Source organism: Elgaria multicarinata, chromosome 11 (genome assembly GCF_023053635.1).
Source record: "Elgaria multicarinata webbii isolate HBS135686 ecotype San Diego chromosome 11, rElgMul1.1.pri, whole genome shotgun sequence".
NCBI lineage: Eukaryota > Metazoa > Chordata > Lepidosauria > Squamata > Anguidae > Elgaria > Elgaria multicarinata.
This window is the reverse complement of record NC_086181.1, coordinates 42,250,536-42,277,757: the sequence shown is the minus strand read 5'-3', so window position 1 is coordinate 42,277,757 and position 27,222 is coordinate 42,250,536. Positions and strand designations below refer to the sequence as shown.

General features: G+C 41.7%; 2 protein-coding genes across 2 annotated transcripts; both read left to right on the top strand.

The window, feature by feature from the left end:
• Positions 1 to 794: 794 nt before the first annotated feature.
• On the top strand, positions 795 to 8,842 carry LOC134405946 (vomeronasal type-2 receptor 26-like). Its single transcript, XM_063137190.1, has 4 exons — positions 795 to 1,085; positions 3,847 to 4,710; positions 7,242 to 7,368; positions 7,941 to 8,842. Exons 1-4 carry the CDS (start codon positions 795 to 797, stop codon positions 8,840 to 8,842), a joined length of 2,184 nt encoding a protein of 727 aa, XP_062993260.1.
• A 7,072-nt stretch (positions 8,843 to 15,914) lies between these two features.
• LOC134405945 (vomeronasal type-2 receptor 26-like) lies at positions 15,915 to 24,682 on the top strand. The gene is made up of 3 exons (XM_063137189.1): positions 15,915 to 16,205; positions 21,355 to 21,487; positions 23,781 to 24,682. Exons 1-3 carry the CDS (start codon positions 15,915 to 15,917, stop codon positions 24,680 to 24,682), a joined length of 1,326 nt encoding a protein of 441 aa, XP_062993259.1.
• Positions 24,683 to 27,222: the final 2,540 nt, after the last annotated feature.

The window sequence follows — 27,222 nt, the reverse complement described above, 5'->3', positions numbered from 1 at the left end:
GGATCAACTTGGCATGTGGAAGAGTTGCATTAGGACCCCAGGGCATTCAACTTGTCAAATGTGGTCAACAAAACCAAGGAAGTGTTGAAGGCATTAGAAGGAGGATCATAGAATCATAGAATCATAGAATAGCAGAGTTGGAAGGGGCCTACAAGGCCATCGAGTCCAACCTGATGGAGGAGGAGGAGGAGAGGAGGAGGAGGAGGAGAGTTGGAAGGAGGGTGTAGGGTTGTGAGACAGAGAGTCAGTGTTCATTTCAAGAAGAAGGCAAAGTCATGAGCGGAGAGAACAAGGGGAGGAGAGGGACATTCTCAAAATGCTCCTGAGGCAAATGCTCCCGAAGCCACGTCCATTCAAGCTATCCATGAATGTATCGAATGCTCTAATTGAAATCATTAGAGTTGTATTGCTTTTGTAACTCTTATGGCCTGTCCTAAGATTTCATCCCCTATTAAGTTGTAATGATATATTACTGAATATGTAAGTGGTTCTGCATTTTGCAGGATGTGTGAAAAATCTAAACTATGAGAGCAACAATACAATTGACTTTGATCATCTCTATGAGAGAAAAGTAGAGAGAAAGCAGCTGCTTTGTGTGTGTTGATGAAATGTGTTAAAATGCCAGTTTAAAAATAAATAAATAAATAAATAACATATACCAGTGAGTTAAAGGAAACCACTCAATGACATGTGTATTTGTGCAGAGTACAGTTTACATCAGCGTATCAATTCCCTGCTTTGTAGAAGGATGTTGTGAAACCACCTATATACGTCTGTATTTCTATATTTTCAGAATGGTGACAAAGTTCTACCAGCACACCCTGGCCTTGGCATTCGCTGTAAATGAGATCAATGAGAATCCCACCTTTTTGCCCAATGTCACGCTTGGCTTCCACATCTTTGACAGCTACTATGACACGACCATGACTTATCATACTACTTTGGGCCTGCTCTCAAAAGTGCACGAGTTTCTCCCCAATTTCAAATGTGGCATGGAGAAAAAACTCCTCGCTGTCATTGGGGGGCTCGGCTCTGATATCTCGTCCCACATGGCAGACATCTTAAATTTCTACAAGATTCCACAGGTAGAATCCTGCAGGGGGAAGATGATGCACAGATGGGGAGAATTCGCCAGTCTCATATGTTGTGCTTCTCTTGTCATCTGGCAAAATCTTGTGGCATAGAGAGAGAGAGAGAGACAGAGAGAGAGATCATTGGGAGATACCCAATGGTTAAAGATCCAGGTGCATTTTTCGTTCCCCAGCTTGTTTTGCCTCTGACCCTGATTTTTGGAGAAAACTGACTGCAGGTATTTCTGTCCATGCAACAGACATCAGCACTCTTTGTATTGACCAATCCTGCTCCACTTCCTCTAATGTGGCTTCTAGACCTACTGCACTTCCTTAAACTGGGCAACGTTTTCTTTTCTGGGAAGACCAGTCTCTGCATTTATCAGACTGTTTCTCTTCCTGCTTTGCTGTTAGGCTTCTGTCTATTGTATGTTCGCCTGGCATTTGCGCTTCCCAGTCTGCTCTGTGCCTTGTTTAGCCCAGTCATATGCTCAGTTTTATGGACTCCGACCTTGGCTTTAATGTTAGACCTGTGTTAGAATGGCTGAACCTTTCTGTTGTTTGACTCTTCTGCTCAACCCACCTGTTGTCCCAACTTTTCAAGACTGATCTCATGGACAGGTAGGTACTGAATCATGCTCCCTGTTTCTACCCTTCATCATGATGACTAAAGTGATGCATTATTTTATTTATTTATTGCATTTCTATGCCACTTTGTAAGTGGTTCACAAAAATTAAAACCATCAAGTACAATTCAAGGTATTAAACAAAAACAATATAAAAACACAATATAAAAGTTTAATATAAAAGCACAACCAGGATAAAACCATGCAGCAATGTAGAGATTTATACAGATATAAATACAGACATAAAACTGCAAAGCTAAAAGACTAAGATGGTAAACTGTTAAACTACTGGGAATTTTTTTAAAAAAAGGTCATCAAAAAGGCTGACAAACCCTTTTAGGCAGTTCATTCCACAGCCACAACAGAGATGGCCATTCTCCTGGTAGCCACCTGCCTCACTTCCTTTGGCAGGGGATCATGGAGAAGGACACTTGAGGATGATCTTAGGGTCCGGGCAAGTATATATGGTAGGAGGCGTTCCTCCTGATAAACTGGCCCCAAGCCATTTAGAGCTTTGAACGTTAAGCCCAGTGCTTTGAAGCTGGAAAAGTACTGGCATAATGTGGTCTTGTTGGGACTACCCTGTTAACCATCTTGCTGCCTTGTATTGTACCAGCTGAAGTTTCCAGGCCATTTTCAAAGGCAGCCTCACATATAATGCATTGCAGTTATCTAGTTGAGAAGTTATCAAAGAATGGATAACTGAAGGTAGACTATCTCTGTCCAGATAAGTGTGCAGTTGGTATATTAGCCTAAACTGATAAAAGGTGCTCCTTGCCATTGAGTCCATCTGTACCTCAAGTGACAGTTCTGGATCCAGGAGCACTCCCAAGCCTGATCTTTTAGGGGGAGTACAGCTCCCTCCAGAACAGTGGACATCATCTAGCCAGACAGATGAACCACCAGCTAATCATACTTCTGTCCTGTTTGGATTGAGTCTGCTTGTTGGCTCTCATCCAGTCCATTACCATGTCAAGGCACTGATTCAAAACAGCCACTGCCTCACCGGGGTTTGATGAAAAGGAAAGGAAGAGCTGGGTGTCCTCTGCATATTGATGGCACCTCAGCCCACATCTCTGGATAACACAAATGACACCCAGTGGTTTCATGTAGATGTTGAACAGCACAGGGGTTAAAATAAACCCCCGTGGAACCCCATGGCCGAGGAGTCATGGCACAGAGCAATAATTCCCCAGCACCACCTTCTGGAATTGGTTATTGAAGTAGAAGCAGATCCCCTGCAAAACAGTGCCTCCATCTCCCAGCCCAGACAACCTATTCAGAAAGATGCCATGGTCGATGGTATTGAAAACCACTGAAAGGTCTCAGAGAATCAACAGGGTTGTACTCCCAGGGTTGCACTTTAGCCTCTCCCCAACTGGGGTGTCAAACACACTGTTATATTAAATATATAGATTGTGTATCTCCACTCTAGGTTAATACATTACTGATGTCACAGAAGGGTGCAGAACAGAAAGGGATTTATGTTTGCTTCTTTGCTTGCTTGTCTGTCTGCTTTTGAAGAACATTGTCAATCAATTTCCCTGCTCTTTCCCAGAACTTAAGGGGGCAATAAAAGGTTTGGAGGCACAAAACCTATGGTGGTTGGCCATAGTTCAATGTGTGCTGTGAAGAAAAAGAAGCTTGCATTAATTGACCCATTCCCTCCAATAAATACGGTGCAATGACTAAACTTTATACTGTTTTTATGTTTTTTTAAATTTTTGTATACTTTTAATGTTTACTATTTTTAATTGTTGTAAACCGCCCAGAGAGCTTCGGCTGTGGGGCAGTATATAAATGTAATAAAATAAATAAATAAATAAATAAATAAACTGCACAATTCAAGTAGTTGAATATTTTTCAAAGCAGGGAAAGATCTAGGATTGAGAAAAAATTGATCTTGGAGTTTCCTAAGAAACCCTAAACCAAACACGTTGTCGGTTCATGGATAAGGTCTCTTAAGGGGAAAAAATGTTTTCCATCATTGTCTGTAATCATATTTCACTACACACAGAAATTTCAGCAAGAGTCACTATAAATTCAAATCCAAAGTTAATCTCACCAAAATATTCCTGGCATAAAAAGAGCACATTCAAAGACACTTATACACTACTTTGCTTCTAACTTGCCCGTTCATGTTCTTACAGATCACATATGGCTCATTTGCCCCAGTGAATAGTGATAAAGCTCAGTCCCCATCATTTTATCGCATGGTCCCAAATGAAACCCATCAGAATATCGGGATCATCCATTTACTGAAATGGTTTGAATGGTCATGGATTGGGATCTTTGCTGTGGATGATGAGAGTGGAAATAATTTCTTGCAGACCCTGGTGCCCCTACTCTTTGAGAATGGAATCTGTTCAGCCTTCATAGAAAGAATTCCAAAACAACCCGTTTTCCCCATGGATTATACTACTTGGAATACAACTGAGAAATATTCTGTGCTGCTCAAAGAAGGGAATGCCAGGGTGTTCATTGTCTATGGAGAAACAATAGCTTTCATGTGGTTAACAATTGTGATGATAGAATTTAATCCTAGATTTAAAGAACTTAAAACTGTTGGAATGGTGTGGATAACGACAGCCCAGATTGATTTCGCACTAACGAGCATTCAGGAAGTAGTAGATTTTGAGATCTTTGAAGGTGCCATTTCCTTGAATATCCATTCAAAAGAACTTCAGAGGTTCCAGAAATTTCTTCAAAAGGTACACCCTTACTGGACAGAAGGAGATGGTTTTCTCAAGGCATTCTGTGAGCAAGCATTTCACTGCTCCATTCCAAATTTTGGGGAGACATCAGATGTTAATGAAACATGTACTGGGAAGGAAATTTTGGAGAGCCTTCCTGGGCCATTTTTTGACATGCATATGACTGGCCACAGCTACAGTATCTACAATGCTGTCTATGCTGTGGCCCATGCCTTGCAGGCCACGGACCCCTCTGCATCCAACAATAAAGCTGTGGTGGGCAGAAGAAGTCTTAAAGTACACAATATTGAGCCTTGGCAGGTAAAGTTTCCAGAATCATTTTTTTTCCTTAAAAAAAAACACAGATTAATAAAAGGTGAAACAGTTTCAGAGGTATCTAGAAGGGTTTGTACTCCCCGTGTACATTGTATAATTAGGTAATGTAAGAACATAAGAACATAAGAAGTGCCAAGCTGGATCAGACCAAGGGTCCATCTAGTCACGCATTCTGCTCAGACAGTGGCCAACCAGCCATCGGCCAAGGATGAACAAGCAGGACATGGTGCAACAGCACCCTCCCACCAATGTCCCCCAGCAACTGGTGCATGCAAGGTGCTGCACACAGCCACACCACACAGTTAGGTAACATGTGAATATTTCAGCAGTTGTGTGACAACACTTTCTTCAAGTAGAATGAAGTGTCCTGTGGCATCTTTTTTTTTTGTGGAAAAAAAATCTTTTTGTGTGATGTATATCCCATTTTGTATCTGAACATATGTTTTGGGCCCATAATATCTCATGCCACAATAAATTCTTTATTCTTTAAGGTGGTACAGTCACCCCTTATTGCAAATGATTATTCATCTATCTATCTATCTATCTATCTATCTATCTATCTATCTATCTATCTATATCCCTTCCTCACTGCGAAGGAAGTGTATATGAGATTGATTGAAGATGGAAACTATTTCAGTCTTCTACCACTGAAGATCAAAGTGTTTAGTTTTATGTTTACTTCCTTTCCCCACTTTTTTCTCCAACTAGCTCCACCCATTTCTTCAAGGCATTTCATTTAACAACTCTGCTGGAGATAAGATTTCCTTCAACGAATATAGAGAGATAGTGGATGGATTTGACATAACAAATTTGGTTCTATTCCCCAACAACTCCTTCATTAGAGTAAAAGTTGGAAGAGTGGATCCCGGCACTCAAGAAGGAAAACAACTCATCATTGATAAGGGCTTGATTGTCTGGCACAGAGAGTTTAACCAGGTGAAATATAACACATTGTTCATGTTGCTCAGGTACTATGGTTTGGTTTCCATAGAGTTGCTCATAGGGAAAGTGTGGTTACATTTGGAGACCTGGGGCATGTCTAGACCTTCCAGCATTCTGGGAGGGAGGGGGAGAATCTTATAGTATTCTGCTTGCGAGATCCTCCCCTTTGGACAGACAGCAAGCACGACATCCTGGGAGGAACTAGGGATTTTGAGGCCACCATTTTTGGTTTTTTTACTGAAGGTGAGCACTCCAATGGGAAAGTAAGTTTTTTTTTTAAAAAAAACCCGATCACGCTCCCCCCTACCACCCCAGATGGGCTTGAAGTGCCTGAAGAGCTCCGTGGCCTGTGCTTGGTTCCTGGCTCCTCATGTTTACTCAAGAGGAGCTGGGATGAAACTGGGGTGGCTGCCCACACCTCCTGTAGTTTCGGGAGACCATGGGAAAAATTGTGCTAAAAGCCATCCCGGTTATCCTTGGAAATGGAGGGATTCTCCCTCCTTGCCCCCAGGATCCCCTGTGCATCCCCTAGGATGCACAGGCATGATCCTGGGGTGATCCCTAGGATAAGGCATCATCTGGACATGCCCCTGGGTTCATACCTACAGTAATGGATAAAGGGGAATGAGGATGACACCGTGCCTAAACAGTTTGGGGCCAGGTTATTTGAAGGAACGCCTCCTTCCATATGTACCTGCCCTGACCTTAAGATCATCTACAGGGGCCCTTCTCCGTGAGCCCCTGCCAAAGGAAGTGAGGCAGGTGGCTACTAGGAGGAGGGCCTTCTCCGCTGTGGCACCCCAGCTGTGGAATGAGCTCCCCAGAGAGCTCCGCCTGGCACCTACACTGTACTCCTTTCATCGCCAACTGAAGACCTTTTTATTCTCTCAGTATTTTAACACTTAATTTTAACTTAAATATAAATTTTACTGTTCTAACTCTGCGTTTTAATCTTATATCAGTTTCGCTGCGTGGTTTTATCCTGGTTGCGCTTTTAATACTGTATTTTGTTTTTGTGCTTTTGACCTGTTGTTTGTTTTATTATGGTTTTAAATTTTGTGAACCGCCCAGAGAGATTCGGCTCTTGGGCGGTATAAAAATGTAATAAATAAATAAATAAATAAATAAATAAATAAATAAATGCCTGTTCCCTGAAAGAAACACCAGTGAACAATATATCAGGGATGGGAACAATGGGTGAGTAGGACAGAAAACAGCTATTTAAATGTATTAATTATTGTGTGGGGGGGGGAATGCCTCTAAACAATAGTAAACGCAGTCCAGTCCAATCATTATACAGCTCACAAAGGTAGGTTATTTCTTAAAGCCTGTCTGTAGCTGTGCAGTCCAGGATCCAAAAGTAACTGTAGGCTTCTGTTGTTGAGTGTTGGTTATGGAGTCTCTGTCATAACCCAGAGCACCTGTTATTGCTGATGATCTCTTTCCTGGTCTTTAATTAGCCTCCACAGAACCTGTCATTTCTGTCCCTAACAGTCCCTCTCCACAGTTTCCTCACAGCAAACACATCTTCAGTATTTCTTCTGATGTAAAACTCTTTTCATGTTTATGGACAGGTGCAGCCAATTTCTTTGTGTAACGCTCACTGCCTCCCGGGTTATCAGAAGGAGAAAAAGGAAGGGGAGAAATTTTGTTGCTACAACTGTGTTCCATGCCCAGAAGGGGAGATCTCAACCCAGAAAGGTAGGCAATTTTGTCCATCATGCTTAAAGAGGAGGTGGAGAGACTGTTGCTATGGCTAAACCAGGCCTATATCCTGGGATGGTTCCAGGATCATCCCTGTGTATCCAAATGACAGACGGGGGTCCCAGGAGCAGGCAGGGACGACCCCTCATTTGCCTTGGATAATCCTTAGATCTAGCTAAGGCCAATCTAACCATTTGAAACTAGGGATGGATTTGTAGGGATGCTGCAGGACTCCGAGAGGGAGTCTGGTGGAGCTGCTGCATGGTCTGTGAGACTGTCCATTCTCCCAGCAAGTCACCATTTTCTGAAAAAAATTAGCACTTTCATTTTTCCATGAATGTAATATGTAAATGGTGGCTGTAAAGGTAGCAGGAGGAAAGGAATGCATTTAGACTAAGGCCACTGTTCCACTCGCCATCATTTAAATATTAGTGAACAATGATGAAAGGAGAACCACAATTACATCTAAAATTCTCAATCCCATTTCTGGACACTGAAATCAGGTAGGTTAATCAGCTCCATTTAACATATGCAATCATTCTGAGATTACCCTGTGTGCTTTTTTCCAGGCATGGATGACTGTTTCAAATGCTCAGAGGATCATTATCCAAGCAAGGATCAAGATCAATGTATTCCCAAAACTAAAAGCTTCCTATCTTATAATGAACCTTTAGGGATCAGTTTAGCCTTACTTGCTATTTCTTTTTCCTTTCTAACAGTGTTAGTGCTCGGGACATTTATTAAGCACAAAGATAGCCCCATAGTTAAAGCCAACAATCGAGACCTCACCTATATTCTTCTCATCTCCCTCCTGCTCTGCTTCCTCTCTTCTTTGCTATTCCTTGCACAGCCTGGGAAAGTGATCTGCCTTCTCCGACAACCAACTTTTGGCCTCATCTTCTCAGTGGCTGTTTCTTGTGTGTTGGCCAAAACCATCACTGTGGTTGTAGCTTTCATGGCCACCAAGCCAGGTTCCAGCATGAGGAAGTGGGTGGGGAAAAGACTTGCCAACTCCATTGTCCTTTTCTGCACTCTTATTCAAGCAAGCATTTGTATGATGTGGTTGGCTATATCCTCCCCTTTCCCTGATTTGGATATGCACTCAGTGGCAAAAGAAATAGTTGTGGGATGTAATGAAGGGTCTGTCATCATGTTTTACCTTGTCCTGAGCTACATGGGACTTCTGGCCATCATCAGCTTCACTGTGGCTTTCCTTGCTAGGAAGTTGCCAGACACATTTAATGAAGCCAAATTTATCACCTTCAGTATGGTGATATTTTGTAGTGTTTGGCTGTCTTTCGTTCCAACCTACCTGAGCACCAAGGGGAAATACATGGTAGCTGTGGAGATCTTCTCTATCTTAAGCTCTAGTGCTGGGTTGCTGGGCTGTATCTTTTCCCCCAAATGTTACATTATTGTGCTAACGCCAGAGATGAACAAGAGGGAGCAGATAATTAAGAGAAAGAATTAAGAATTCTGTCTCCTAGTGTATGTATTTCTTCTGTCTGTTGGATGAAGTCAATATACTTGTCCCATTCTCATGTTGAGCTTCTGAATATGTTAATTATCGGCCCACTGTAGTAGCCCTATGCTAAACATGAGTCAGCTAAATTGCATTACATCATTATAAACATAAATTGGGGGCTGTAAGGTTTCTGGTTCATACTGTGAAAACAACTCAATAGACTCAACAGTGAAAAAACATCACGACAGTGAAAAATGTCAGTGTATGGGACATGAGTTTTATGATGATTTTAAAGGGTTTTGAGGTGGACATGGCTTATTTATAGTTTTAAGTATAATGTTAAATTATAAATGTCTGTAAATACGTTGTGTCCACCTCAAAACCTTTCAAATAATCATAAAATCCATGTCTCATACACTGACAATGTTCACTGTAGACAGATAATAATTCATTTAGTTCTTTAATCATTTATGGTCTTTTTCATAGGAATTTAAACAATGTCATATGCTCTTCGGCAGTTAGACAGGCATTGCCTATTTTTACCACCACCCCTTAGAAATATACAGGATTCACTTTAGAATCATAGAATACTAGAGTTGGAAGGGGCCTCTAGGGCCATTGAGTCCAACCCCCTGATCAATGCAGGACTCCACCTTAAAGCAACCCTGACAGATGGTTGTCCAGTTGCCTCTTGAAGGCTTCTAGTGTGGGAGAGCTCACAACCTCCCTGGGTCATTGGTTCCATTGTCGTACTACTCTAATGGTCAGGAAGCTTTTCCTGCTGTCCAGACAGAATCTGACTTCCTGTCACTTGAGCCCATGATTCTGCATTCTGCATTCTGGGATGACTGAGAAGAGATCCTGACCCTCCTCTGTGTGACACTCTTTCAAGTATTTGAAGAGTACTATCATGTCTCCCCTCAATCTTCTCTTCTCTAGGTTAAACATGCCCAGTTGTTTCAGTCTCTCTTCATAGGGCTTTGTTTCCAGACCCCTGATCATCTGTGTGATATTCCTCTATTTGTACATAGTGTCTTGGAACAGCAGTTGGAATGGAGTGGGAGTGGATTGGCATCATCTCAACTCTTTTTGAGAAGCCACTGTAGAGAAATTCTGAGTGGTATGAAATATAGAAGAGAGAAAGAGATTGTGGTGGCCAGGGCGGGGGGAGGTTCTGAGGATATTGTAAAGAAGAAACAGAAAAGAGTAGTCCTGAGGAGGCTAAATAATGACCAGGAAAGAGTAGAGATGGACAGAGTTACTCACAGATGTTTTTGCTGGATACTTGCACAAACTGAACTCACTTGCACAAATGGAAACACCTGACAAAAGATGAAGAAGACAATCACATTTGCGTAAAACACCAGACCCTCCCCCCAAATGGAAAAACAGACAAACAAAACCACATAGAATCATAGTATAGTAGCACTGAAAGGGACCTATAAGGCCATCGAGTCCAACCACCTCTTCATTCATCTTTCTTGGTGCCTTGAACTAATTTCCCAGTTTAGTCTAGCAGAAGTAATTGTACTTTCTGCATGCCTAAGCTTTGCAAAAAAAATTATCCCATTAGTTTGATGTTCTTTGCATATCTGTGTTCAGATGTGAACTTGCCTGTAATGCCATTCTTATGTAGTAAAGCATGGGTACAGTAGGCTAGAGTGGTAAAAGACACCACAGTCCTCCATAATTTGTGGTTTCTTTCTCAGTGGGCAAGAATGGCAAATAAGTCTGTTTCAGGCCCCAAAGGTGCAAGGTTGTTGGACTAAATTGGGTAATTCCAAGAGAGAACTGATGGGAAAACTCTTGAAAGGCAGACACCACATTTCTACAAGCTTTCTGATGGAGCTCATGTATGAAAATGCACATATTAATGTGAATCTTAGGGGAAAGTGCATATGTTTTAAAAATGCACACAAACTCTGTACATAAATGTCAGAGCCAGTGTGATATAGTGGCTAAAGTGTTGGAGTGGGCATCAGGAGATCCAGGTTCCAGTCCCCACTCAGCCATGGAAACCCACTGGGTGACTTCGGGCCAGTCACAGGCTCTCAGCCCAACCCACCTCACAGGGTTGTTGTTGTGAGGATATAAATAGGAGGAGGAGAATTATGCACACCATCTTGGGTTCCTTGGAGGGGAAAAAAGGTGGTATATAAATGCAATAATAAATAAATAAATAAATAAATAAATAAATAAATAAATATGTGCATTATAAAACATGCAAACCAAAAAAGGATGAATTCCAGTACTGATTTTGGGGAGGGAGGATAAAATCACAAATGCATGTGGAAATGGGATGGATTTAATTTGACTTTAAAAACAGACAATATTGGTGAGTCTGTGATTAACATCTCCCCATCACTGTTTATGAACTCTGAATAATCCCTTACACTACACAGAGAGTTTCGGCTATTGGGCAATATAGAAATGAAATTAACAACAACAACATACCAACACCAGTATAAACAACTTGTGTATATAGGCAGTAAGCCTATATGCACCAGTTGCTGGGGAACATGGGTGGGAGTGTCCTGCTTGTGGGTTCCTGATTGGCAGCTGGTTCGCCATTGTGAGAATTGAGTGCTGGACTAGATGGACCCTTGTGGACTAGATGGACTTTGAAAACATTTTGAAAACTGTATGTGGAGTCAGTCCTGGGCCCCAACAGTTGTCACTACTGTTTTAAACCATTTTAAAGCAGCAGCCTTAGGCCACAGCTAGACTTAAGGTTTATCCTGGGATCATCCAGGGTTCGCCCCTGCCTGAGCACTGGATCGCCTGTCTGTCACCTAGATAAACAGGTTTGACCCCTGGATGATCCAGGGATAAACCTTAGGTCTAGCTATGGCCTTGGTCTGTTCCAGCAGGGCTCATCTTATGTTCTTATATTAATTTAGAGGCTTGGTTTGCACCTACCTCTTTTCCCATCCATGTTAAATAAAGCCAATTTATTGGTTCATAAGACATCACTGGCTTTCCCCCACCATGGATAACAAGAGAGCTGTTTTATTTTAAATACATTATTCCTTTAACAACCTGAGGCATCATCTGCACCCTATGGAGTTATGTGAAGCTCAATTCTGTATTATTTGGCTGAAAACAAGTTTGGAATTCTTAGGATTTATTTTAGGCCTGTCAACCTCTATCAACCCTTATTTTGAATAAAATGTTCCACATTAATAAATGTAAGTGTTAAAGAAGTCCCACAGATATGGCAGATTTCTTGATTTTGTGGTGAATCAAATAGGAGTATGAAACGTTAGGGGTTATTTCTTTCAAATAATAGGTGTTAGCCTGATCTCTGTTTGCAGTATACAATCATCATTTGGATGTGAACTAGCTGTGTATTTCTAGGCTTCTTAGTTTTTCATTTTTTATTAGTAGCCACAATTCTTCTGACTTACCTTTGGGAAATGTCTAAAAAACCAACAAAACAAGGGATAGTTAGATACAGTTTTAGACTATGGGCTCATCTACACCAAGCAGGATACTCCACTATGATAGTGGTATGAAAGTGGTATATAAAAGGAAGGAGCCACACTACAGCTTAACATTGGTATTAAAGTGCACTACTGCTTCATAGTAGTACTGAAGTGCACTGACAACTGTTGGGACCCATGGCACATCCACACCAAGCAGGATATAACACCATGAAATGGGTATAAAAGTGGTATTTGGTATGTGTCATGGGCTTCAACAATTGCCAGTGCACTTCAATACCACCATAAATCAGTAGTGTGGCGCCTGCCTTTTATATACCACTTTCATACTGCTTTCATGGTGGAATATCCTGCTTGGTGTAGTTGAGCCCTAAGGCTGGGGCAAATATTTAGAGTTTTCAGGGATAATTAAGAGAAAATCCTTCTTGAAAAATGGGGGCAAGTGTGTGTGTGTGTGTGTGTGTGTGTGTGTATGTGTGTGTGTGTGTGTGTGTGTGTGCAGGGGACATGAACATTTTATTGGGAGGGTGTTAAGTAGAAGCACATCTGCCCAATTTCCAGGGATTCCCTCCTTCCCTCCATACAACAGTTACTCCAACTGAGTTAGGTTCCTATGCCAGCTCTGTAGCATTTAGGAGGGGTTGCTAAGGGGCTCCCATTGGGAAGAGGTGTGGTAACATTTGATTCTACAGGTCCGCCTGCTCATACTGAATCTAACCCAAATCTGGATCCAACCCATTTGCAGGTGAAGGATGGGGAAAATAACAAGACAAGACAACTATATATGATATAAACTTCAGGTCACATTTATTAAATATCTGCAAAGGGAACTGTCTGGGCCCTAATCTACGCCAGCCACTAGCTAGATGTTATATCAGGCAAAGCATTCTATGTCTAGCGAGTAGCATCAGATGATCACCACACCTAGACCATAACCCATTTGAGGAGGGTAGATCGATCCATGCCACTCACCACCACCCCCAGGTCTCATGACACTGGATGGAGGAGAGGCGGCCTCACAGGTGGCCTTATCCCCCCACTGGGAGTTCACGACCTCCAGCAGAAGACCTCAGGTATCATCCATCACCAAACAACAGTGCCACAGAATGATCACCATCCCTTTCTTCTAAGCATGCCCACCCCACCAGCCTGAGCCAAATGTGACCAAATTAATCAGAATCAGAATTTGAGTCTTGAGACACTCTCCCTTCTTACAGTGTGAAGTAGGTGAAAAGACACATGGCACAGGCCAATCAGACTATGTGCCAAAAAATTCCTACTTGGCCTCCAAAAGGGCAACTAGGTAAAAGCCACATTGCTTACAGGCAGGAATGGAGGGGGGGGGGACACTTTAGAGAGCCTGGATGGCTGGGCGTGGCCACCTTTATATATGAGCAGCTGTCCCACCCCAGCTGCTGGTGCCAAACACCCAACGAATGAGGAGAGAGCACATCTCTTCTCCTACCCACTCGCAATAGCCTCCCCGCGGCCATGTGCCAGGATGCAGTTGGAGAGCATATATTTAGTATTAACTTAAATCAGTATTGTCTCCATCAGTTCATGGAAGTTTTGCATTCTCTTTGTTACACAACGTATTATACATATTTTATTCAACAACCTTTGTCTGCAGGTTTTCTTTTATACAATTTCTTTAATAGGTTTTTCCAGCAGTAAGTTCATATTCTTATGCCATTTGTATCTGAGAGGAGGGGTCCAGAGGGAGGCCAGACCCTGTCAATTTGAACTTTGAGAATTTCGCCCTTTCATTATGTCATTATGGCTTAAAATCCATGTACCTTAGATCAGAGGAGAAACAAAACCAATGACAATATGTTTACGAGCAATGGTGCCACTTCTGACACCAACCTTTGCACAGGTAATTATCTCACCTGCAATTATCTGAACATATTGATTATCCATGGAAAGCTGAAGCAGCTTTTCAGAAGATAGTCAGAAAACAACCTTGAAGCAAGTACAAAAATGTCTATAAAACTCATCCACTTGTGCCATTTGGACCTAGGAGGAAAGGTCAAAAGGAAGTCTGGAACCTATCAGTTCAAACTTCAAGGATTTGTCCCTTCTATTACATCATTATGGCTTCAAATCCATGCACCTTGACTGCCATTCACGTCATACTTTTCTAAATTCGTTGACGATAAAGACAAGGAGATATGCTTCTCTTTAAAAATCACAATAAAGTCGATTTCTGCTATACAATAGGGCTTGTTTAAACTAGGTGAATGTCATTGATGAACTTGCCAATAGGCACAGGAGAACATACATCTAGCATGACTCTTCCCCACCTGATGCTTGTGAAATGGCTTCTGCTCCTGCTGCCACAAATAGCATGCAAAGGAGATACCACAAAGTGTCCCATGAGTGATCCCATCCATGTTCCTCATGAGTGGTATCAGCCAGGTGATCTCATCATTGGTGGAATGGCTTCTCAAATGCTTTATATTTTGAATGACATTTCCTTCAAGGAGCACCCTTCTCAGGAACTGATCTTTGATCTACCATTGTAAGGAACTTTCTCATTTTGTTTTGTCATGTGAGTTTTGAAACCTAAGAATATTAATAGAGGAAACTGAGTTTTCAAAAAACTGCCTGTGTCTTGTGTTGTGATCATCATCATTTGCGCTGTGCTCAACAAAGTACAACAGCATAGGTCTCTGCTCCCAAGGAGTTAACAATGGGATTATTTCTGAATTACACACATATTCTTAGATTTAGTAGGGTACGAACACTAACACTCACAATATACAATCAATGCATGAAATCTATGATTGAATTTTACAAATCTGGTACTTTAGAACTGCTTATTTTTTACCATTCTTTGGGGCAATGCATGAAAAGAAATTGTGTCCAAAAATTGTGGGAAATGGTGGGAATTTCTTTCCTCTAAGGCTGCTTGTGCTTTCTGAAAAGGTAGGGACATACATTACTGAATCCATGGGAAACATCTCTTTACAAACAACCCAGCTAAGGATAGATCTACACCTTGTGTCAAATCATTAAACATGTGGTATAAAAACAGGAAATAAGGCCAGATCTACACCAATCAGGATATAACACTTTGAAAATGGTTTGAAAACTGTATATGGAGTGTGTCCTGGGCCCCAAAAGTTGTCAATACCATTATAAAACATTCTGTCTCATCCTTGCTGCTAAACATTTACCATAGAGTTTTTAATTATCACTGTCTTTAACTTTTGTAAACTGCCCAGAGAGCTTCAGCTGTGGGATGGTATATAAATGTAATAAATTATTATTATTGTTGTTGTTCTTGTTGTTGTTGTTGTTGTTGTTGTTGTTGTTGTTATTATTATTATTATTATTATTATTATTATTATTATTATTATTATTGCATATCAAAGTATCAGGCCACAGGTAGACCTAAGGTTTATCCTGGGATATTCCAGGGTTCACCCCTGCCTGAGCACTGGATCCCCTGTGTGTCACCTAGATGAACAGGTTTGACCCCTGGACGATCCAGTGATAAACCTTAGGTCTAGCTATGGCCTCAGAGACTAATGATAATGGTAATGAAGGCACCAACAATAATAAGCTTTTTTGTAGAAATGTCATATATGAAATGTCTTATGAAACAGCATATGTGCTTCAATACTTTCAGCATGGTGCCGAAGTTATACCAGCATGTCCTGGCGTTGGCATTTGCTGTAAATGAGATCAATGAAAATCCAATAATCCTGCCCAATGTCACACTTGGCTTCCACATCTATGACAGCTACTATGATGCGAAGATGACCTATCGAAATACCTTGGGTTTGATCTTAAATGAGCATCAGTTTCTCCCCAACTTCAAATGTGGCATGGAGAAAAAGCTCCTAGCTGTGATTGGGGCTCTCGGCTCTGATATCTCATTCTACATGGCAGACATCTTAAATCTCTACAAGATTCCACAGGTAGAGTATTGCATCTACATCTACAACAAGCAGGATATTCCACTATGAAAGTGGGTTAAAAGCAGTATATAAAAGGCAAGAGCCACACTACTGCTTTATAGTGATACTCAAGTGCACTGACAAATGTTGGGGCCCTTTGACACATCTACACAAAGCAGGATATAACACTATGAAAGTGGCATGAAAGCTAGGGTGACCCTATAAAAAGGAGGACAGGGCTCCTGTATCTTTAACAGTTGCATAGAAAAGGGAATTTCAGCAGGGGTCCTTTGTATATATGGAGAACCTGGTGAAATTCCCTCTTCATCACAGCAGTTAAAGGTGCAGGAGCTATACTAGAGTGACCAGATTTAAAAGAGGGCAGGGCAACTGCAGCTTTAACTGTGGTGATGAAGAAGAGATTTCACCAGGTTCTCCATATATACAAATGACACATGCTGAAATTTCCTTTTCAATACAACTGTTAAAGATAGAGGAGCCCTGTCCTCTTTTTCATAGGGTCACCCTAATGAAAGCAGTATATGGCAAGTGTCAATGGGCCCCACCAATTGTCAGTGTATTTCAATACCACTATAAAGCAGTAGTGTGGCTCCTGTCATTTATATACCGCTTTCGTAGTGGAACATCCTGCTTGGTGTAGATGAGCCCATTGTCTCATCTTGTTCTGACCAATCCTGCTTGACTTCCTGTAATGTAGCTGCTAGAACTGCTGTACTTCCATAAACTGGGCAACACGTTGTCATGGGGAAATCTGTCTCTCTGCATTCATCTGGAAGTCCATTTCTTTGCTTTTCCACTAGGCTGATCTCTGGGCTTATCTTTGGGCTCATCTACACCAAGCAGGATATTCCACTATGAAAGTGGTATGAAAGCAGTATATAAAAGGCAGGAGCCACACTACTGCTTTATAGCAGCATTGAAGTGCACTGACAACTGTTGGGACCCATGACACATACCAAGTACCACTTTCATAAATGGCTTGGGTAGGTTCATGTCGGGAGAGGTGTTCCATCAGGTATTGTGGTCCCAAGCCATGTAATGCTTTACAGGTCAAAACCAGCACCTTGAATTGGACTCAGAAACATATAAGCAGCAAATGCAGGTGGGGCAGAATTGGGGCTCATCTACACCAAGCAGGATATTCCACTATGAAAGTGGTATGAAAGCAGTATATAAAAGGTAGGAGCCACACTGCTGCTTTATAGCGATATTGAAGTGCACTGACAACTGTTGGGGCCCATTGACACATACCATATACTGCTTTCATACCACTATATCCTTCTTGGTGTGGCTCCTGCCTTTTATATACCACTTTCATAGTGGAATATCCTGCTTGGTGTAGATGAGGCCTTGGTCTTAAATGTCCAAACCTTCTGGTTCCAGTTATCAATCTGGCGCTGCATTTTGCACAAGCTGACGCTTCTGAACTGTCTTCAAAGTAGGGTTACCATATTTGGGAAACCAAAAAAGAGGACACCTAGTGTGTGTGGGGGGAAGCAGCTTTCTGAGTCCTGCAGAAAGTACGTTATTCCCCTGCCACCTTAAGGAACCCGATTGGAGTGGAGGAGGGGAAAGGATTTCATTCTGGACCACCACCATCCACTCCAATTGGGGCCTTTTCTATAATGTCCACGAATGACCCACTTTCCCCTTTAAGACGTCAATTGGAGCTCAGGGTGGGGGAATGATGTGCCTCATGAAAGCATGTCATTCCCTCCTGCCATGCTAATGGCAGCCTTAAAGAGGAAGGTGTGTCATTCCAGGACATTATTGAAAATTATAGAAAATCCCCCCTGACACCATGGAAAGAACAAAAACCAGGACAAATCCGGGGAAATCCTGACAGTTGGTCACCCTACTTCAAAGGCATGTTCCCATACACTGAGAAACTTCATCAAAGAGAATTGCTAAAAAATCTAATCTGGGATTGATTGCACCAGGTATCAGTTGCATAAAATGTACACACTCAAAAATGTCTCTACCTTTAACGTTCCCATTCATTTTCTTACAGATCATATTATAAATTTGGTCATATTCCCAAACAACTCCTTCGTTAGAGTAAAGGTCGGAAGGCTGGATCCCAGTGCTCATGAAGGAAAACAAATCATCATTAATGAGGAAATGATTGTTTGGCACAGAGCATTTAACCGGGTGAAGTATAGCACATTCTAGAATGTTCTCAAGGGGTGGCTTGATTCTTCCAATGGTACTCTGGGAACTGGGAGCTACTGGTCCTTCCATGAATTATGAGGCCTACCTAACAGCAAACCAAAAGAGAGTATATTCAATTGCAAAAGTCACCATTTTTCAAAACATGTTTATTTCTCACAGAAGTAGTAACGTAGGAAGCTGTCCATCAACTTTGTCCATTTTTCTGTTATGCTCAGTATAGTGTACACTGGGCTTTTAAGGGGAAATTGTGTTGCCTTACTGGGGTTTGCTTTCTGCCTCCCTTCCACAATTGTAATGGGCTGCATTACACAGGCAGAGGAACAACTATGTGGTCTATAACTGAAAACCTGGCCTGCTCATAGCCTTGAATGGGACAGTACCTCTAGTGGGTGCTTTGTAGCACAACTTTGGCTGAACACGGTAGGAAATCCGTTATATTTCAGAAGAATTGGGGAATTCTGGTGTGGTGGTGGTTGGAATAGAACAACAGGGGGAAGCATGAGAGACATGCAGGAGGTTGATGATGACATCGAAAGGACCCATAAAATCCTGTGAGTGGCCATTCATGAGTGTGGCCTTATTTTACTCATGTGAAGAGCTCCACTGATTGGCAGTGGCTCTCCAGGATGTATCTGGAGATCCCCGGATCTTTTCCTTTCCATTGTGATTATTTCCAATAAGTTCTCATGGTGAGTTGGGGAGAAAGCCTAGATGGAGGCTAGTTTTAGGCAACATGCCTGTTTCCTGTCTGTGTGGGTAGGTGAATTGGATAGAGAACCAGTGTGGTATAGTGAGAGCCAGTGTGACTTAGTGGCTAGAGTGTCAGATTGGGAGTTGGGAGATCCGGGTTCTAGTCCCCACTATGGGTGACTTTGGGCCAGTCACAGACTCTCAGCACAACCCACCTCACAGGGTTGTTGTTGTGAGAATAAAGTGGAGAGGAGGAGGACTATGTATGCAGCCTTGGGTTCCTTGCAGGAAAAAAGGTGGGATACAAATGCAATAGTAAATAAATAAATTAATTAATTAAAAGGACAAGTGTGGGAACATTGAATTCTTTGGGATTAGGGAAGAGTGGTGCATGACAAAAACTACCAGTGCACGAAAAGGTAGGGATGAGTGAATCAGCCAAACTGAAAGCTGCAGCTAGTCCAGAATGCTGCAGCTTGGCTGTTGTCTGGAGCTGCCCATTTCCAACATGTAAGTCCTTTGCTGAGGGAACTGCACTGGCTGCCTATTCACTATCAGGCCAGGTTTAAGGTTCTTGCACTAGTGCAGTAGTGTACAAAGCCTTAAATGACTTAGGACCAGGATACCTGAGAGAGAGAGAGAGCTTTCTCCCCTACCAACCTGCCCGGTCACTGAGGTCGTCCGAGGGTCTGCTCCTGGTGGTTCCACATAGACCTATCCTCCGATTGGAGTTCACCAGGGGAAGAGGCTTCAGTGTGGTGGCCCCCCTCCTATGGAATTTCCTGCCTCTGGAGGTCAGGCAGGTGCCAACTTTGTATTCCTTTCAACACCTCCTGAAAACATCATTGTTCCAGGAAGCTTTCCCTTGATGAACATCCGGTTCACTTTGCATTTTGCTTTTTAAAAAAAAGAAAGAAAAGAAAAACTATTTTAATGTGTTTTTGTTTTGTTTTTATCTTATCTTATCTTGTACACCACTCAGAAATTTTGAATGGGGAGCGGTATATAAATATTGTAAATAAATAAACAAACAAACCTGAATGCATTGAGTTTCTTCAAATTCCATCTCAAAGCTTATTCAAAGTAGTTGTGCTGTAAAAGTAAACATCTACAACCAATCTGGAACAGAGTACATATCACTGAGTTTCATCATGTCGTGACGGATTGTGCATTTTCAAACTTCAAGTTCCAAGACGGACTTGGGCAGTGTGCAAGTCAAAACCTCATTCACATGGGACAAGGGTTCTTTTTAAGCGAGAAGCCTTGTCTGAGCTTACATGAGTTATTTCACTACTATCGAAGGAAATAACACTTTCACCCAGGGTACCTTTGCCCATCACTAGTTCTGTTTGCACTGTGTCTTTCGGAAAACAGTTGGACAAATTAGGAAAGGGAGAAGGTGTATTATGTGTTATGTGGTGGAAGGATTATAAGGTATTTGTATTGGGCAAGAGGCAAACAAATAAATATGATGATGAGGATGACGATGATGATGATGATTGTAGTATTGCTTTTTTGTTATTTTTTTCACCACCCTTTTAGCATATTGGAGGAACAAAATGGAGTTTGAGTGGAATGTCAGCATTTCAACACTTTTTAAACCTTTTTTTGACACTGTAGGAAGATTCTTAGGAGACACTGTAAAAGATGTTGCAAAGGATAATGTAAAATAGATATTGGGCTTATCTACACCAAGCAGGATATTCCACTTTGAAAGTGGTATGAAAGTGGTATATAAAAGGCAGGAGCCACACTACTGCTTTATAGCAGTACTAAAGTGTACTGACAACTGCTGGGGCCCATAAGACACATACCATATACTTCTTGAACCGCCTAGAGAGCTCCCGCTATTGGGCGGTATAGAAATGTAATAAATAAATAAATAAATAAATAAATAAATAAAATTCATACCACTTGCATAGTGTTATATCCTGCTTGGTCTAGATGTGTTATGGGCCCCAACAGTTGTCATTGTAATTCAGTACTGTTATAACGCAGTCGTGTGGCTCCTGCCTTTTATATACCGCTTTCATACCGCTTTCAAAGTGAAATATTCTGCTTGTTGTAGATGAGCCCATTCTGAGGAGAGAAAGGGAGACAGACAGGGAATGTTAAATTGAAAGATTTTTTGGGGGGGTGGGGGTGGGGGGACATTTGTTTATTGCATTAACTCATTGTTCTATAGCAGGCACTCACATTTTATAGTTCAACTAAGAACAATCTTTAAGTACATAAACACTTTTCAGCATTTCTTCTGTCGTGACATTCCTTTCATGTTGATGGATAGGTGCAGCCAATTTCTCTGTGTAACACTCAGTGCCTCCCTGGATATCTGAAGGAAAAAAAGGAAGGGGAGAAATTTTGTTGCTACAACTGTGTTCCATGTCCAGAAGGGAAGATTTCAGACCTGAAAGGTACAGGTGATTTAGTACAGCACACTGACAGAATAGGTAAAAGGTGACTTGACTATCAGTAGATAGGAATGTACATATGAATATTCTTTTTCAGTTCATTTCAGGCCAGGATTTAGCCAGTTCACACCTCCCAAACTTGAATGTAATCTGCAGTTGATGGTTGCACCTGCAATGCAGTTTTTGGGGAGCAAAGGAAAGTGTGTTCAATAATGCACACATGTATAATGTTTACATGAAAAAATGGGAACTTTTGAAACACACACACGCGAAGACATTTATCAATGAGAGGAAAGGACATACTTTTCAAACATGTAGACCGAAAATTGCCTACCTTTGGGAAACTGCCAAGCATAATGCCATTCTTGCAATCTGATATGGTACAGATTTAGAGGAGCTTTGAATTAGGGCTGTGCACCAGCCCCCTGAACTGCTTCGGGTCAATCTGACCCTCCCCTGACCCATTCCAGAACTGGATCTGGAGCAAGATCTGGAGGGTTGGATTGAGATTTGCCCCCCATTTTGCCCCCCCCTTCCACATGTACTTACCTCTGTGGTGGATGGCAGAGGCAGGTAAGTGGGGAAGGGGGGGGACAAAATAGGGGGCAAATCTCAATCCAACCCTCCAGATCTTGCTCCAGGTCCGGTTAAGTCCCATTCCCTCCTTACTTGGCTCTGCTGCTGTTGCTGCATGGACTGTGGCGGTGGTGGCAGAGCCAGGTAAGCCCCCCTCCCCCCATTTACCTGCATTTGTTGCAGTAAGTTGCCATGGCCTGCTTCTGTTTTGAGGCCTGGGCCTCAGTTGAAGCTGCTGGCGGACTGCGATGGAGGCAGGTAAGCCCCCCTCCCCCCTTACATGGTTCCGCCACCATTGCTGCACAGACTGTGGCAGTGGCACCAGGTAAGCCCCCTCCCCCTTTCCTGGCTCCATTGCTGTCGCCACACAGACTGTGGCAGTGGCACCAGGTAAGCCCCTCCCCCTTTCCTGGCTCCATCGCTGTCGCCACACAGACTGTGGCAGTGGCACCAGGTAAGCCCCCCTCCCCCCACTTACCTGCAAGCGGAGTGCCAGATTGAGGTGAAGTGATCCTCAGAGGAGCGAATCCCTGTTGGATAGGGTGAGGTCACCTAGTCTGCAATAGGCATTCACTAAGAACTGTTGGGCTCCTTCAAATGCTTGGGGATGGAGGGTGTTTGAAAAACACTAAAAACTAAAAACATATATACAAAGAAGGCTCCTCAGCAACCAGCTATACCTAAAAAAAAAAGCTATGTGGAAGCCCTGTCCACCTCCACAAGGATATTGATTTTATGTTATACTGATTTTCTAGCATGTTTTTTTTTGTGTATACCTGTTTAATTCACCTAATTCTACTTACCTGGTAGATCTCTATATAGTTAGTTCCTATGTATTGGTTTGTCACTCATTATAATATTTTGTACAATTCGATGCTACATAACACACACACACACACACACACACACACACTCATACCTAATACATACATCCTCACACTTTTACACATAAAACAAAAATGGAATATCTCATCCAATGTTTCATTTAGGCTTGGAGAAAGCCCTATATTCCTTTGATTTACCTAAGCCATACTGCAGGTTGTAGAATGAAAAGGATGAATGAAATTCTATATTTCAAGAGGAGTCATCTTTTGGATCAGCCATTTTAGATCAGCCCTCAAAATTTGAATCTTCTCAAGGTAACAAATACAAAAACAAAATAAGAAAACTATTCATAGGATGAACATGATAATTTGCTTAAAAAGAAATTAGTAAAATGCTTCCTGACAAATTTGCACACATTGTTGGCATGACATAGGGTGACCATATGAAAAGGAGGACAGGGCTCCTGTATCTTTAACAGTTGCATAGAAAAGGGAATTTCAGCAGGTGTCACTTGGATATATTGGGAACCTGGTGAAATTCCCTCTTTATCGCAGCAGTTAAAGCTGCAGGAGCTATACTAGAGTGACCAGGTTTAAAAGAGGGCAGGGCAACTGCAGCTTTAACTGTTGTGATGAAGAGGAAATTTCACCAGGTTCTCCATATATACAAATGACACCTGCTGAAATTCCCTTTTCTATGCAACTGTTAAAGATACAGGAGCCCTGTCCTCCTTTTCACATGGTCACCCTACTTAACATGTAATATTAGTATGTTGAAAACTAGCACAAGCAGGTGTGTAAGAATGGCAGCCAAAAGAGTGTAAGAAGGGCAGTCAGTTGAACTGAGGCTATTTGATATATGAATTTACTCTAAGATGGTGCTTTGTCTTTCTTTTTCTCAGAAATGGATGACTGTTTCAAATGCCCAGAAGATCAATATCCAAGCAAGGACCAAGTTCACTGTATTCCAAAAACTCTAAGCTTCCTATCATACAATGAACCCTTAGGGATCAGTTTAGACTTACTTGCTATTTCTTTTTCCTTTGTAACAGTGTTAGTGCTAAGAACGTTTATTAAGCATAAAGATACCCCCATAGTCAAAGCCAACAACCGAGATCTCACCTATATTCTCCTTATGTCTCTCCTTCTTTGCTTCCTCTCTTCTTTCTTATTCCTCATCCAGCCTGGGAAAGTGACCTGCCTTTTCCGACAACCAACTTTCGGCATCATCTTCTCAATGGCTGTTTCTTGTGTGTTGGCAAAAACCATCACTGTGGTTATAGCTTTCATGGCCACCAAGCCAGGGTCTAGCATGAGGAAGTGGGTGGGGAAAAGACTGGCCAACTCCATTGTCCTTTTCTGCACTCTTATTCAAGCAAGCATTTGTACGATGTGGTTGGCTATATCCTCCCCTTTCCCTGATTTGGATATGCACTCAGTAGCTGAAGAAATAATTGTGGTATGTAATGAAGGGTCTGTCGTCATGTTTTATCTTGTCCTGAGCTACATGGGACTTCTGGCCATCATCAGCTTCTTTGTGGCTTTCCTTGCCAGGAAATTGCCAGATGCATTTAATGAAGCCAGGTTTATCACCTTCAGTATGCTGGTATTTTGTAGTGTTTGGTTGTCTTTTGTTCCAACCTACTTGAGCACCAAGGGGAAATACATGGTAGCTGTGGAGATCTTCTCTATCTTATCCTCCAGTGCTGGGTTGCTGAGTTGTATCTTTTCCCCAAAATGTTACATCATTGTGCTAAAACCTGAGATGAACAAGAGGGAGCAGTTAATATACAGAAAGAATTAAGGAGTCCAACTTACCTACTATTAAATGGGCCTGGGATAAAGGTTCTACCATTATAAATCTCAAAATTCTACTGCTTATAAAAACAACACCTGTTGAGCTATTAACTTGATTTTTGTCATCAATGATCTACCTGATGACTTCCACAATTGTGCAAAAGTATAAACCAATCTGATCAAAAATTGTCCTACGGACTGCAAGTTAGTTGCTCTGTTAGTTCTTTCCAAGATTTTAGAATCCTCATACCTGAAATAGAATCATGATTACCATTATTTAAGCATTTATAATTACATGTATCATTATTTATTTAATTATTTATTGGATAGAAGTAATTGATTCATTTGATTTATTTCATCTCGAATTTACACCATCACTAATGTCCTCCTGGCAGATTACAAATCATTAAAAAAATAAAATGCTATGTAACAGATAAAAATGTAAGTACAATACAAATGGCATGGACCATCTCACAGGAGAATTCCTCTAGCAATACAGTAAGGCTCAGATGCTTCTTTAGGCAATAATGAACAAGAACAATGTGAGACATATTTTTTTGGTTCCAGACACTCTATCCATCTCATCTGGATCTGGGCATGCATGACCAAGGAAAATCAAAATCTCTCAACCTAGCAAGATTTGATAAGACAGGAATGGCCAAAATCAAGCATTTATATCGTAACCTTTAAAACCCTAAACAGTTTAGGATCTTGAGCTGGTTCGATTTGCTTTCCCAGTTTTGTTTTGTTTTGTTTTGAAAAATGTGCAAATCCCAATTTGCACAAATCAAGATTTGGGCAAAATTGCAGCTGGAAATATTTACGTAAATTGGGATTTATGCAAAATTGCAGCTGGAAATTGCACATTTTTTGCAAAATTTTAGTTGCAACTGGCCATCTATACCTGTTATTTTGCCAAATCCCAATTTCCATAAACACTCCCTGTTGCAATTTTGTACAGATTGTCACTTGTGGACAGAAGAAAAAGAAAAGAAAAGATGTGAGCTCTTTCTGGACGCCTGTGGAATATCTGATAGCTCATCCTGCATGCTTCTGGGGTCAGAGAACTGGTGGGAGTCTGGTGAGCAGAGTGCTTATATGTCACATCGTATTTATACTATTGCAATGCACTCTGAGTGGAACTACACCTGAAGAGTGTCCAGAAACTTGAAACAGTTCTAAATGCAGCTGTTAACTGGAGTGCGTTACCCAATAACATAAGTTTTCTGGGTGGCTTCAAACAAAATAAAAGAATTGTATGTATCTTCTTTCTTTTGTTTATTTGTTATCATATGGGTAGAAATTATAAGTGAGAGTATACAGATAGAAAAAGAGTGGGGGGCGTCGTCGTGAAGAACGCATGTCTGCTCTTCTATCAACTAAATAGGTTCAAATTTTAATCTGTGTGAAAGCAGAAAAAGGACCTGTGGGTCAGTGTATAAGAAAATTAATTTAATTTTTTTATTGGAATCTCAACACAGGAAAGGTGAAAGTATATAACAAGTATATAAAAAGGGGGAAGATATTGAAATATTATGTAAAAAGGACAATAGATAAATCAAATATTAAGGGGAATGTATAAATGGAAATGCTAAATGTATAACAAAATCATCCCATGGAAGTCAAGGGTTGGGGAGAATCCAAGATGGAGGATCTGCCAGTTCCTAAGCTCTGCCAAGCTTGCACTGGCCAGGACAGAGCTGTATCTTATTGTTTTGCCTCTTGATCCCAACATTTTTCTCTCAAGCCATAGCTAGACCAGGCCTATACCCCAGGATCATCCTGGGATCATCCCTGTGCATCCAAATGGCACATAGGGGATCCCAGGAGCAGGCAGGGATGACCTCTCCATTTGCCTGGGATAATCCTTAGGTCTAGCTAAGGCCTGAGTCTCTCTGTCTCTTTAAAGTACCCCAGCTAATAAATAAGCCAATGACTTGGACTGTGAATATTAGGCTGTTAGAGTATATTAACTGAAGCCTAAGAGATACAATATATAGGTGGCCTAGATTTGGCAGTATTCCAAGAAACAGGTAAACTGGTGTGATTTTTGAGGAGGTGAGTACAGGTTTTCTGTTGTCAGTTGACGTTAGAAACCATTGTTTTGTTTTGTTTTATAGATAAGGAGAGCAAAGGTCAGACTCTATAGGAATTTTAGTGAACATGCTGTTTGAACTTATTGGTCTGTTGTTAAAAACCAATGGTATTTTGGACTGAGGCCTTAGCTAGACCAGCGTTTATCCCAGGGCAAACCCCGGGATCATCCCTGTTCATCCAAATGATGCACAGGCCATCCCAGGATCAGGCAGGGATCAACACTCCTTGGCCCCGGGATACAGCCCTACACTTTGGGCCCACTTTTTCCATGGTCCTGGGCTGAGCCCGGGACCATGGAAGGTGTGGCCCATTGCCCCAGCTGGAGCCAGGAGCTGTGCATGGGGTGCAGCACTCCTCAGGAGCGCTGCACCCATAGAGGTTAGGGTGGGGGGAGCGGGGAAAGGTTTTTTTTTTTGTTTTTTTTTTAAAAAAACCCTTACTTTTCCACTG